Consider the following 14,045-nt stretch of genomic DNA (forward strand, 5'->3'; position numbering starts at 1 on the left):
AGGGGACAAAAATTACTAAGCACTTATGACATTAAAAACAATAAATAAATATATATTTATGTACACAATTATATTTTAATACAAGTTTTTACAATAATATAAACCAATAAGCTAATTTTGCCCTTCTGATTTTTTAGAATTGGGGACAAAAACGCTCCCCTCTGAGAGTGTTCACTTTATAATTTTGAACCCCAAAAACGAAGTGCAAAATAAAGGAGAAGCAATCATTAGTACTCAAATTACTTGCATCTTCAAACAGTAAAAATACCAAATAAATATATATTTGTATACGAAATTTAATTTAAAAAAAGCTTATAACCATAAAACTATATAATTCTTTATAACTTAACATATTTAAATTAAATTTTTTGATTTAACAATATGTGTAGATCGTTGAACATTTATTTAAATTTTCTTTTATAAATAATATTTATAATTTCAATTGTTGGTTTATTATTAAAGTAGATTTTCTTCAAAAATCTACTTTCATAATAAACCAACAATTAAAAAAAATTTGACAAAATAAGAAGGGTGAAAAAAGACACAATACTTCAAATGATTATTATAACTAAATCTAAAATTAATTTTTGTATAAAAGCATATATTTATTTGTTATTTTTAATGTTTAAAGTGATAAGAAATTTTTGTCCCTTTCTTGCTCCTCTTTTTTTTTGCACTTCAATTTTGGGGTTCGAAAAATAAATTGAAGCGCTTCAAAGGGGGGGGTCTAAAGTATCCTTCACCCTCAATATTCATTTCAGATTAAAAATCTGATGTCCACAAAGTTCAAAAATAGAACTTGTACTGGGTAATAAGAGTCAAAATAAGATATTGTGACATTGATATTGCTAATTTCGTTACTTTTTATTGGTTTTCTAAATTTTCAAAACATTAATTAAAATTTTAATTTTTCTTTTTTTTTCAAAAAAATAAATAAAAAATTCAAAATCAAAAATGGTAAATTAAAAAAATAAAAAATGTATTAAAAGCTTATACATAAATCATAAACAACTTTTAGTTTTTTTGTAGAAGTTTTATAAAATATCGAAGATTTTTAATTTATTTTTTTGTATATAAATAAATTTTTTCTTTACCCCACATTATGTTCATCTTACATGTCTTCTATATGTTTGTTTCTATACAAGCAATTTATAGACCTCTATGTAATAAAACCACGAAAGGGGTCAATCAAAAAATCGAAGGAGGAGATTATCGAATGGTAGATACTACTAAAAATTATGGTTATGCAGACTTAAGGCATTTTGAAAATAAGATATTAAGTTTTTCTTTTAAAATATTAGACTTTGAGAAGAATAAAAATTCAGAAATACCAGAATCATTAAATATTAATTGTGAGGGAAAATCTTTAGATATTATTCTTAATGAATATGAAAGAAAATTGATAGAAATTATGAACAAATATAATTTATATAAGGTCTTTTTAGTATATAGGGATGCTGTTACAGACGAATGCATAAATTATAATGAAAATATCATTATTAAGGACATTATAGAAGGAATCAGAAAAATAAATGATGACCGAAATAATACAAATAACGAAAACAAATTTTTGCATCAAAAAACTATTCAAGCTTATATTAATGAGGAAAAATCTATGATTCATATGATCGAAGTAGCTCCCTTAAAAACAGAATACTACAGATGTAGAGCTAATTCATATGTTGAATATAAAAAGGAATTGAGTGGGGATATATGTATCAGTGTTTTAGTTTATATAGAAAAGGCTTACTTTTACTTCGAATTTTCCAAAGTCGAAATGCTGGACATAGTAAAACAATGTCTAAAAGAAAAGAACAAAATTTCTCCTAAGTGTTTCGATTTATACGAAGATGTTTTTTTTTCTTCATCTTATTCTAATAAAAGTGTGAGATTTTTCACAGAAAGAAGTCTGAAAATTCCGAATACTACACGTCAGAATGAAAATTGCAAAATAATAAAATTATTAAGAGATGAGCTAGGTTTATTGAAGTGTCCTCAAAATAATAACACTACAATTAATCCAGTGCAAGAAAATAATTTGGAAGGCAGGAAATATGCAGAAAAAATGCAAGATTTAATGGGAAATACAGAATACGAAGTCATCGATGCGTTTAATATTCTATTGAAAGAAAACGAAATTGGGTTTCTCGTCAAAAGAATTTTGGATAAAACAAAAGATCAGTTGAATATATTTTTCGGACATATATTAGTTTTCGATGAATTAATAGAAACAGAGGATTTAGATTGCCTAATCGAAAATAAAGGGAATCTTAACAGGGAAGAAATTATATCAAAGATATTTAGCAGTAATAAATACCGATATAGATGTGTTAAGATATTTTTATTTGTTGAAGCAGGAAATTACATTAACAACGAGAAAGCTGCCGAAGGATCTTTTAAAACTTTGAAAGAAATTGGAAATATTATGAAAGATAATCTAAGAAACGAAGATCAAAATGAGCAAAGTTCTAAATATTTGAATTTAGTTGATATAATGAATGAAGTAATTGTAAAACAAAGTGAAAACTTTGAAGTTTTTAGAATACTAAATATGACCAATTTTATTCAATTATTAGTCAATTCAAGTTTCAACGAAGACACATTTATTACATATAAAAAAGTGGAATATCTACAGATGAATTCATAAAAATGCATAATCTTGATCCAAAGAAAGTAGAAGGAGATATCAATACGATTAAAGAAAAACTAGCAGAAATTGCCAAAGAAGAAAGAAAATAAAAATGTTTTCTAGCTAAACTTTATTTTAATTTGATTTATTTTTTATTTTATATGTCGTTAAATTGTTTATATATATTTTCCATCCTCTCTTTCCAGCATGAATTTATATATTTTAATTGGCCAATCATCATGCGATAATTGTATCATATTTTGTGGCCCCTGTACTGGCCACGACACTATAAATATCTACATTCAAAATTTTTCATTTTTTCTTATGATTAACAAAATAACATAGAATTTATTGGTCCTGCATGTTTTAAACATCATAAATCATTAAATTGCATATCTTTACAGTCAAAATCATGATACAAATAAACTTAAGACAAATTCTCAAATTCTAACCCGCGATAATAATTGTCACAGTTCGGAGCGGACGCCAGGGTTAAAAAATTAAAAAAAATCTCTTCAGTGAGGATCGAACCAAAAAATAAGAACAAATAAATGTTCGTCTTAAATGAATACCGAAGTTTTGTCTAAAAAAATGGGGTTTACCAAACGCAAAAAAAAGGAGGAAGAAACTTGCGAGATTGAGGCCGACTTATCGACCTCTGGAGTACAAGAAAGTGTTAATTCACTAGTATTGGAAGGCTACAAACCAGAATGTGAAGTTAGCAGCTTCCGCAAGGCTGCTATTCACACAGACCAAGAATTGATAAAATTCTGGTTACGAACAGAGACTTTATTCAACAGAATAAAGATAGAAGAAGGCAGAAATGCCAACCAAAGGTACTGTGGGAGAGCTGGGCTGATGGCTAGCTTTGCTTTCTATTGTAAGAGCTCACATGGAGTGACAAGTATTCATCAGGAGTACTTAGATGCCATCTGTGAAGAGCTCAATGAACAGAGATTCAAGCTTAAAAACTTGAAGAAGCAGCACGAGATTGAGATTTCCGTAATGAGAAACCAACTCAACACACAAATTGATGCCCTAAAGGCTTCAAATGAAAGATTAGAGCAGAGAATTGACATGATTCTCACTGCAAAAAAAGGAGAGTGTGAAGAACCAATAACAAAAAAAGCTGATCGTACTGATCAAAAAAAGGAAAAGGAGAAGTTTGGTGTCTTCTCTAAAACTCAAGATAAAGAGCAAATAAAGGTTACGGGTAAAAGGATCTCATCATCCAATACCATTAATGTGTTTTTACGGAAGGTAACCGCTGCCGTAAAAGGAAACAGGAAATTGTTGAAGAAAAATATTCTTCTAACAGAAAAGACGGAGAATGACTGGACAATCATTCTTAAAAATTGTGATATGAAACCAAAGGTTTCAAAAAAAGCTGATGCCTCAAAAACAGCAGATGCCAATAGGTTTGCCCTATTCCTAGAAGGTATAAAAAAGAACTTCAACTGTGATACGAAACAGTTGAAAGTACCCGCTTCAAGTTCTAAAACTTGTAAAAAAATACTGAAAGATTATTTGTTACTGTCATCTATAAAAGGTTGTGCGAAGTCGAAATCTATGACTGAGCGCAAATCCAAGATGAAGAAAACATATTTACCAAAGGCACCTTCTTCTCACATTACGAGGAAGAAACAAACAAATTGGATAGATAAACTATCCAGAGAAGAGTTGCTAGACCTAGCAATAAACGGAAAGAGGCTCAAAGACTGCAAATACAAAATTGTGGTCGCTCATGGTTTCCCCCGAGGGGAACACATTATCAGGGAGACCTGGGCCAAATTAATGGGCATAGAGGAAAAGAACATTCCCCTAGTAAAAGATATTGAAGGCGAGGGCAGAATCTTTCTCATTAGAGATGAATTCTGCTTTCAAGCTGCAGAAGCTCTTGAGAACGCTTCAGAAAATGTAAGAGTATTAGTTGCCGAAAACGAAGTAGGCAATTATTTCTCTAGGAACAGATCAGCTTTGACGAAAATATTCTCCGATCTTCGTCAAAATTGGAGGAAGTATGTGCCTGTCGATAAGGCAATAAAAGTTATAAAAAACGGTCTATCTGACAAGCCTACAGTAAGCCATGAAGAGTTCTTTCTATCCGAGTTATACTTTGAGCATCTCGGGAAAGACAGGAAAGTTGATAGTAAACATCACAATGAACAGTGATAAAAATGCCATTATTAAAAGACTTTTAATAAATAATATATATTTTAATAAAAAACAAGTTATACGGCTTCTTAGCTGTACCAAAATTAATTGTCTACCCAACAATTCACCAAAAGTTAGTAACTTTACTAATAAAAGTAATGGATGTAAACTGAGATTTAAATCTCATGTCTATATCATGGTAAAAGCTAGAATGCTGAGAACAAGCATTCAAAAGGGGTTGTGTCTAGTTAAAACAATGGCCAACCATATCAATGGAGAAGAACTCCGACAACAGTTAGACAGAGTGTCAACGGGATTATCGGACTCTCTTATCTATACCAGAAAGCATCGCAGAAAAGATGCTAACTTCACCTTCTGCGTAGTCAGAAGGTCAAGAAAAAAAGAAATTTCTGAAGCCATGGATACACTTGGCCTAGAAATATTAAAAGAAATTCCAACTCGTGATAGGGTGGAGAATAAAAGAAGATGCAAGTCCATAGAGAAGGCCAAGCTCTATAGTCTTAACATCAACCATTTCTACGGAAAGAAGGAGGACTTGGAAATCCTCCTTAAAGTAGAAAAGCCAACAGTCTTGTGTCTATAAGAAACTTGGAAGAAATACTTAGGTTCTACGAGACTAGAAAAGTATATGGTGGTGGAGACACCAGCCATAGGAAAGAATCGGCCAGGTCTAATGACTCTAGTCAGAAAAGACGGGGCAGTAAGATGTTCCAAAAAGGGGGATGACGACAATATTCTACAAACTGTCGTTGAATTCAAAACTAACACGGGATGGACAAAGGTCTTAATAATCAATGTTTACGTTCCACAAGAGAGAGAGTTAAAGACCGAAACTCTAAGTAAAGTAATTAACCTTCTTAGTATTGAGAAGGATAAAAGAAACTACAAGGAGATTGTAGTGATGGGGGATATGAATACTAGTGATTCTTCCCTCAAAAAGAAGCTTGCTATCGCAGGGTTAAGCCCTACAATAAACTATAACAGATTACCAGGGACAAGAATCCTGAGTGATGGACAAGTCTCTAAAAGACGTATTGATACGATATTTAGGGTCTTAATTCAGGACAACGAGAAAGTAACAATTTCTCGAAGATGGACGGTAAGTGATCATCTCTTGCTGAAGAGAATGATATCTCTTTCTTCTCCAGTGAGAGAACGGTCATTTGCCTACGTTAGGAAGAAACTTGAGCATCCAGGAATGGAAGCTAAGCTTTCAAGAAAGTTGAATGAAAAAACATCCACACTAGATGAACTCTCTAGAGTTTTAAAAGACGTTTGTATATCCTCCAAGATATACAGTAAAGTGGAGACATTCAAAGGACTGCCCATCAGATGGAGACACGTAAATGTCTTTAAAAGTTTTAGATATGCTACTAAGCGTATGCTAACGAATAGGTCCGTAACGTCTGTGCATAGGTACATGTTACTGAAGGATAAGATTGAGGCAACAAAGATAAAAGTTCGGAAAGATCGAGCCAAACTTTGGGCCTTCAAGGGCATTAAGTTCTATAAAAGTAACAGATCCAGAGACTTCTTGAAATGGTTGAAAAGTTCTTCTAACGTCACTGTTAGATAAGACAATGTTTGCTTGAAAGATGTATCAGGCATGGCTCATAACGAGCATAAAAAGAAGTTAGGGATGGCCAATGACTTTTAAGCTAATCTAGCTAACTCAATTTCAGACGTTGAAAATGTCTATCAAAAAAATATCGAAAGGGATACTCCAGAGAACATCTATGGAGGAATTATTGAGAGCCACTAATAACTGTGGCAATAACAAGGCAGCTGGACCGGATGGGATTCAAACCGAGTTATACAAGTACTACTTAAACCTAGTTTAGTAGATAAAAAGCTACCTCTGTTCCTTGTGAACGAGTTCAACAGAATACTAACAGGAGACAGCCCTCCTGTTAGCTGGAGTGCTGCTGACATGATTTGATTCCATAAAAAAGGAGATGTGCTAGATCTCAACAACTATAGAGGAATTGCGCTAATTAACACAATAAGCAAAATTTACTTTTAAACAGTAAACGACAGACTTACACAGTTTGTTGAAGAAAAGAACATTCTTTCTCCTTTTCAAGCCGGATTTAGAGCAGGAGAAGAATGTATGAATCAGATTGCAACCTTGCTGGAGGTGGTTAAAAGAAGAGAATTTCGAAGTCATCAAACATTTCTATGTTTTATTGACTTTGAAAAAGCTTACGACAATGTTAGCCATGAGCTACTATACAATAAGCTAGAAAGATATAGTATTCCAAGATATCTTATAAACACATTGAAAGATATCTATGGAAATACTAAGATGAGAATCCGTATAAACGGAGACACAAGTAGTGGATTTCTCTACAAAAAAGGTGTGAGACGGGGTGGATCTGTTCTCCTACGCTGTTCAATTTATTCATAAATGATATTTTTGACGGCATAACGGGAGTGAGCGTTCCTCGCTCAAATATAAGCCTGCCTGGGCTGATGTTCGCAGATGACATCGTAGTTCTAGGCAATACTCTTGCTGATCTGAAACACAAAGTATGTCAAATCAGCAGATGGGCAGTTGAGAATCGTATGATGATCAACTGTGACAAAAGTGGTATCTTAGTATGGGATGCCAATAATAGATCCGAGTCGGTAGATGTCGCTATCAGGACTGACCTTTGAAAAATCGGTGAAGTCGCCGAATACAGGTATTTGGGTGTTCTTATAAAAAAGATCTACTTTAGAAGAACACTTAGTCAGAGATGGAGCCTTCAGAGGCAAAAAAGCTTTAAAAGTCTTGAAACCAAAGCTTCTAAATAAAGTAATAAATATAGCTTTTAAAGGTATATACATAAAAAATGTGCTATTTCCCTCACTAATGTACGGAAGTGAATTATGGGGGATGTCTAGTATAAGGTCTGGTGGGATCAATAGAATCCCAAGAAAAGCGATCCGAATGATATTTCGAACAAAAATAGTGCCATTAGATAGGATAATGGACAACTCTGTATGATTAGAGTTCACATACAGGCGGCACTAAGTAGATTTAGGGCATTAAGGAAGTGGAAACACAATAAAACCATTATCTCGGAATTTATTAACCAACCTTCGAGGGAAAGGAAAACAACTTGGAGCTTAAGAACTAGACGTTGGTGTAATATAAATATCGGGAACGATTATGAAAGCATTGCCTACATTATAGGCAAGAACAAGATTTTAGAGGTACTTAAGGCAAGGGGTTCCTACAACACCACTTTAGGTGCTCTAATAGCAGATAAGTATGGAATCTGTGATTCGCAGATTAAGCACATACTATCAAAAGTAAACAACTGGCAGATCAGGAATTACACCAGGCTTCGGTGTAATTTAGTCAGATGGTCTTCTGCTTTGGCTAATGCCAACAGTATTTCTCCTTTTTATAGGACTCATTGTTTCCTATGTGAGGGAGTTTGAGAAGACCTTGAACACTTCTTGTTAGACTGTCCGACGCTCTCTAACACAAGATCTCTATATGAGAATAAAAAAATCTAAGTTGAGATCTTCAACTCAAACAAAAGAGGAGCTAGTTAAGATGATTATTGGTAACATCAATGTCATCAAAGCTTCTTTTGATAAAAGGAAGTCTCTACTTGTAAGAGTAGAGTTCTTAGACAAGATGATTGTACAACGATATATCGTTATACGAGAAAAGGAAAGGCTTGTAAGCCAGAACAGATCTAGAGAAATCTAGAAGAAAAAAAAAACACACTTTTAACTGGGGAAGGTATGGCAAGCTGCTGGTGCCGTAGCATTTACGTTGAACTAGTTAGGTTCTTAACTGACGAGTGGACCAGGCGTGTTATTCTCTTAGAACCCTGCTGAACGCAGGTCAAGACAGGAATGTTTTGGTTCTAATCCTAAGGGATATTTTTTCTCCTACAAGCAAGGCCTTTATGGTATGCTGGTGTGTATCACAAGTTATTGGCTGTTGAAGTTTTTATTTGCTGGTTGGCTTTTCTTTAATAACAATAAAAGTTTTTTAGTTTTTTTTTCTAAGGCTGTTGAAGTTTTTATTTGCTGGGTGGCTTTTCTTTAATAACAATAAAAGTTTTTTAGTTTTTATTTATATATATGATGTTTAATAGAATAATATAAGCCGTTGCTGATTAAATTTGTAAATATATTTTATTTTTACATATTTGTACTTACAAAAGACATTTTTTTAACTTATAGATTATATATAATTAATTTGGGTATAATATTCGGCTTATTAATTAATTTTCACAAGATACGCTTACAGTCTCATCTGACAGTTCCAGGACTTCCTTCTGAGATTCACTCATTGGGCTCTCAAAACCCCCTTCCTGATCTGTATCAAGCCCATGTCTGGCTGACATAGTTAGGCTTTCTAAAGTCATTTTAAGGACTCTTGACTGTATATATGCTGTGGACTACTGGTTGCCCAGCAGTCCGAGAAGAGTTAGTTTTACTTAATGTTTTATTTAACTTCTTCATACCCTTATGGGTATGATTTTCTTTTATGTTTGTGGGAGGGAAAATAAAGTATTTCCCTCCAAAACATAATTGGAGAGAAGAAGGAGAGTACCTACAGCATGGTATTCTCTGGTCTCCAGGGCAATCTTAGGACCACTGGAGATCTGTCCCTTGACACTCCCCCCTTCCTTATCGGCTCCCAAGTTTCCTTTTCAAAATCCATTTTTTTTAAATCTTTCTGATTCACCGAGAAAACAACATTATTTGGACTAGTTATTTCATAAGCACCCTTTTTTCCTATCTTAGTTATAGTGTAAAGTCCTTCAAATTTACTGTCCAGTTTATTTTTTATATTGATTGGAGGTTTTCTCCTCAGTACTATATCCCCTACTTTAAAAGCCTGTTCTTTCACATTTCCCATTTCTCTTTCCCGTGCTTCTCTCTCTGCTTGAAGCATTATTTCTCGAGTTTGGTTTAATCTTTCAAATATCAGTAGATTAGGTTCCATGGGTATTATCTCTTGGTTAGTCTGATCCCCTTCTTGTGGCTTACGTCCATACAATAATTCAAATGGTGAAAATCCCGTTTTCTTCCTTGGAGAAATACGATAAGCATATAGTGCTAGTTCTAAATATTCGTCCCATTCTTTCCATCTTTCATTAGTTATTTTGGCCAGTTTAGCTACCAGCGATTGATTGGTTCTTTCAACTGTACCATTACATTGAGGATGGTAAGACGAAGTAAAAGATTTTCGCACATGAAAAATTCTACATAATTCTTTTACTGTAGAGTTCAAAAATTCGAGTCCCCTATCTGAAAGTAGTTCGTTCGGTGGACCATGTCTGCATATGATCTCTTCAAAAATAAATTTGGCTACTGTTTTGGCTGTTTTATTCTTCACGGCCTTAGCTTCACACCATCTAGTTATGTAATCGGTAGCTACAATTATATAAATCTTTCCATTTTCTGACTTAGGCAATGGGCCTACTATATCGATACCAACTAGAGAAAATGGTTCTTTCAGTTGAATCCTATGATACTCTTTGGGTATTCTTTTAGGATTAAATTTCAGACATACTTGGCAATTTTCTATTTCTTTTCTTATATCTGCGTAAATACCTTTCCATTGCGCTTTCTGTAGGATTAGCGTGTATGTTGGAAATATACTCCCATGCCCACATTCTTCGTGACACTTTAGAATAAGTTCTTTTTTTTCTGAAACGGATAGTTCATCAACCTGGTCCTTATTTACTGTATGGACAAATCTGGTCAATCCATCTGCAATAACATTATCTTTTCCTTTAATATACTCAATTTCGTAAGAGTAATTTTCTAAAGTTAGAATCCATCTCATTAATCTCCCTGTACTCTCTTTAAAACTCAGTAGCCATTTAAGCGCTTGGTGATCTGTACGGATTATAAATGTATTGGTAAGATATATTCTGAATTGTGTTATGCTCCATATTATAGCAAGACACTCTTTTTCGGTTACTGTATAAATGATTTCTGCCGTATTTAATTTCCTTGATATAAAATATACTGGCATTTCTATTCCCTCGTATTCCTGCATTAGTGTTGCTCCTATGTATAAATTAGATGCATCTGTATATAAAATAAACTTTCTGTTAAAATCTGGTAGTTTAAGGACTGGAGAGCTCGTGATAATCTCTTTTATTTTGGTTACACTTTGTTTAGCACTTTCAGAAAACTCAAATTTTCCTTTTTTCAAGCATTCATAAATCGGGGCCATTATATCTGTGTAGTTTTTTATAAATTTCCTAAAGTAATTAATAAATCCGATAAAAGCCCTAGTTTCTTTGAGAGTCTTCGGAACTTTAAGTCGTAAACATTTGGTTTGTTGTTCTAATGGTATGCTTATTCCATCTTTGTTTATCATATAACCTAAGAATTTTACTGAATTTTTAGCAATCTTGCATTTTTTTTGATTGACTTTCAGTTTTAATTTGTCTAATATTTTAAACACTGCTTCCGTGTGTTCTAGATGTTCTTTAACCGATCTTGAATATATCATTATATCATCTAGGTATACTTGTACAAATTTATGTAAATGGGGAGATAGTATTGAATTCATTATCTTTTGAAAAGTAAAGGGCGCATTTACAAGCCCGAATGGCATCCTAACCCACTGAAAAGTCCCTGATCTGCTTCTAAAAGCTGTAAGATATCTATCTTTTTGTCGGATTCTTATTTGATGATATCCCGATTCTAAATCTAATACAGTGAATATAGACGCTCCTTGTAGCTCTTCAATAGTTTCTTCTATAAGAGGTATTGGGTAAATCATTTTCTTAGTGATTTTGTTCAGTCTCCTATAATCAATGCAAAATCTTAGATCGCCGTCCGGTTTCTTGACTAATACAACTGGGGATGTATAATCTGAATCGCTGCTTTCGATAACTCCTTTCTTCAAAAACTCCTGAACTTTTTCTTCTATGATCATATTTTGGTCCGGAGATCTTCTATATTGAATATTTTTTATTTCAGAGACGTCATTTGTTATTTCTATAGCATGTTCAATGTCTAGACTTGATTGTTGATCTCCATTTAAAAAAATTTCTGAATACTCCGTAATAAGTTTATTGAACTTTTCCTTTTCAACTTGTAGTAATGTTTCATCTCCGACATCAGTTATAAGTGTTTTATTATTAACTGAAGTTGTTGTACATACTGATTTCGTTATAACAGCGCTTTCCATTTTATCAAGCATCTTTAACAAGTTTAGTGAAACGGCATCTCCAATACCTATAATGAGGTCTTCTGGCAAGTTCTCAACTACATAAGCCTCCACTCTGTTGCTCTTCTTGTTTTTAGGTTTTTTAATCATGAATTCCACCTTTTTTTCTGATCTTACACTTCCTCCTACTCCTTCAATGTTTAGACTGACATTTGTTGTTTCTAGGCCCAGGCGTTGGACAGTGTTTTTACTAATCAGGTTTATTTGGGCACCTGTGTCGATTAGTGCGGAAATAATTTCTTTTTCGGAATATAGTTTAATTCTTGGTCGCATGTCTTTAGTTTTCGATTTATCCACTCTACCTACCTTCAGGAGTAATGCAGTATTTCCTTCTTCTGCCTTCTTTGTGAAAGTTTTAATCACTTTCTTTTCCTGCAAGGGTGCTTCGTTACGTGGAATTTTGGGCCACTTGGTTTTCTTTTTTAGATAATTATTCATAAAAGTTTCCTTTTCTTCTACCAGATCTAATAACTCTATCCAGTCCTTGGTGTCTAATATAGATTCCTTCAACGTATCTGGGGAGTTTCTTCCTATCGCAATCTTTGATCGGTTAAAGTATTCAGTGCTTTTCTTTGCACAACTCTTGAGGTCGTAAGCGTAACTCATGATATCGCTTTCCTTTGGACCTTGTACGTACAAGTGCATAAACTTATCAGTTTTATCTTCGAGTAGTTTTTCTTTTATGTATTTCTTATGAAATTGGGATTTGAATGTATCGAAATCTGTTATCTCCTCACCTTCGAAGGCCTTATACCATCGCAACGCTTTTCCTTTTAGTTTGGACTTTACGATATCCAGCGTCTTGGCTTGCTCATAGATATCTTCTACTTCTCTAAACTGGGAGAGAAAGTCTTCGGCTTTACTTAGATCTTCGCCGGTAAATTCTGTCCATCTGTTTTGTAGACTCAGTTTTTTCACATAGGAACAGATTTCATCGATTTCATCTTTCATATCCTCTTCACCGTTACCACCATTGTGGACTACTGGTTGCCCAGCAGTCCGAGAAGAGTTAGTTTTACTTAATGTTTTATTTAACTTCTTCATACCCTTATGGGTATGATTTTCTTTTATGTTTGTGGGAGGGAAAATAAAGTATTTCCCTCCAAAACATAATTGGAGAGAAGAAGGAGAGTACCTACAGCATGGTATTCTCTGGTCTCCAGGGCAATCTTAGGACCACTGGAGATCTGTCCCTTGACATATGCTATCGTGTTTATATACATACTGATAATTTTTAGATGATTTTTTTAATCAGTTCAAAAAATTATTAAAAAACATCTTCTTTTTTTCAAAAATAACACAATTCAATTTAGTTATAAGAAAACAAGAGAGTATGAGTTAAAGAACAAAAATATGCTATAAAAAAGAACTAATATTTTTTTATATAAATTTTTGGGAGGTGGGGTACTTTAGACCCCCCCCCTTTGAAGCGCTTCAATTTTTTTTTCGAACCCCAAAATTGAAGTGCAAAAAAAAAGAGGAGCAAGAAAGGGACAAAAATTTCTTATCACTTTAAACATTAAAAATACAAAATAATTATATAAAACGACTTAAAATTAAATTTTATACCAATATCTAAAAATAAAAAGTGTCTACTTAAAATTTCAAACTAAATTCAAATTCTTTTATTTTATGATAATTTTCATTTTTCCCCCTTAAAAATGACAGAAATATACAAGGACGTTGAGAAAATACTTGAGGAAGTAATTATATCTACTTTAAATTCAAGGTTTTGTCTACTTTGTTATGGGAATGTACAAAGACGTATAGGAATACAAAATCAAGTGAGATGTACATCAAAAAGGTGCAGAAAAGAATTTACGATAACAAACAAGAAACCTTTTCATGGAGCTAAATTACCTTGGCTGATAATATGCCAGGTCATATTTAAATTTGTTGAAAATACGGCCATAAAAACTATTAAAAAAATTCATAGTTTCAATCGAAAAACAATTTATAGAATTTTCAGAAACTTAAATAAGCATATAACTGGTAATAAAAAAATAGGAGGTCCAGGTATAATTGTGGAGATTGACG

The 14,045-nt window shown here is 33.1% G+C and overlaps 3 protein-coding genes across 3 annotated transcripts; all 3 read left to right on the plus strand.

Annotated features, from left to right (window-relative positions):
* Positions 1–1,102: 1,102 nt before the first annotated feature.
* Positions 1,103–2,647, plus strand: VNE69_10001 (putative SP-containing protein; the record flags this gene model as incomplete). Its single annotated transcript, XM_065474722.1, has 1 exon — positions 1,103–2,647. The coding sequence occupies one exon, from the start codon at positions 1,103–1,105 to the stop codon at positions 2,645–2,647; it is 1,545 nt and encodes a 514-aa protein (XP_065330794.1).
* Positions 2,648–3,193: 546 nt separating this feature from the next.
* On the plus strand, positions 3,194–3,597 carry VNE69_10002 (uncharacterized protein; the record flags this gene model as incomplete). Its single annotated transcript, XM_065474723.1, has 2 exons — positions 3,194–3,563; positions 3,593–3,597. The coding sequence occupies 2 exons, from the start codon at positions 3,194–3,196 to the stop codon at positions 3,595–3,597; spliced, it is 375 nt and encodes a 124-aa protein (XP_065330795.1).
* A 37-nt stretch (positions 3,598–3,634) lies between these two features.
* On the plus strand, positions 3,635–4,801 carry VNE69_10003 (ATP-dependent RNA helicase; the record flags this gene model as incomplete). Its single annotated transcript, XM_065474724.1, has 1 exon — positions 3,635–4,801. One exon carries the CDS (start codon positions 3,635–3,637, stop codon positions 4,799–4,801), a length of 1,167 nt encoding a protein of 388 aa, XP_065330796.1.
* Between the last annotated feature and the right edge of the window lie 9,244 nt (positions 4,802–14,045).

The sequence above is a fragment of the Vairimorpha necatrix genome, chromosome 10 (genome assembly GCF_036630325.1).
Source record: "Vairimorpha necatrix chromosome 10, complete sequence".
NCBI classification, from domain to species: Eukaryota; Fungi; Microsporidia; family Nosematidae; genus Vairimorpha; species Vairimorpha necatrix.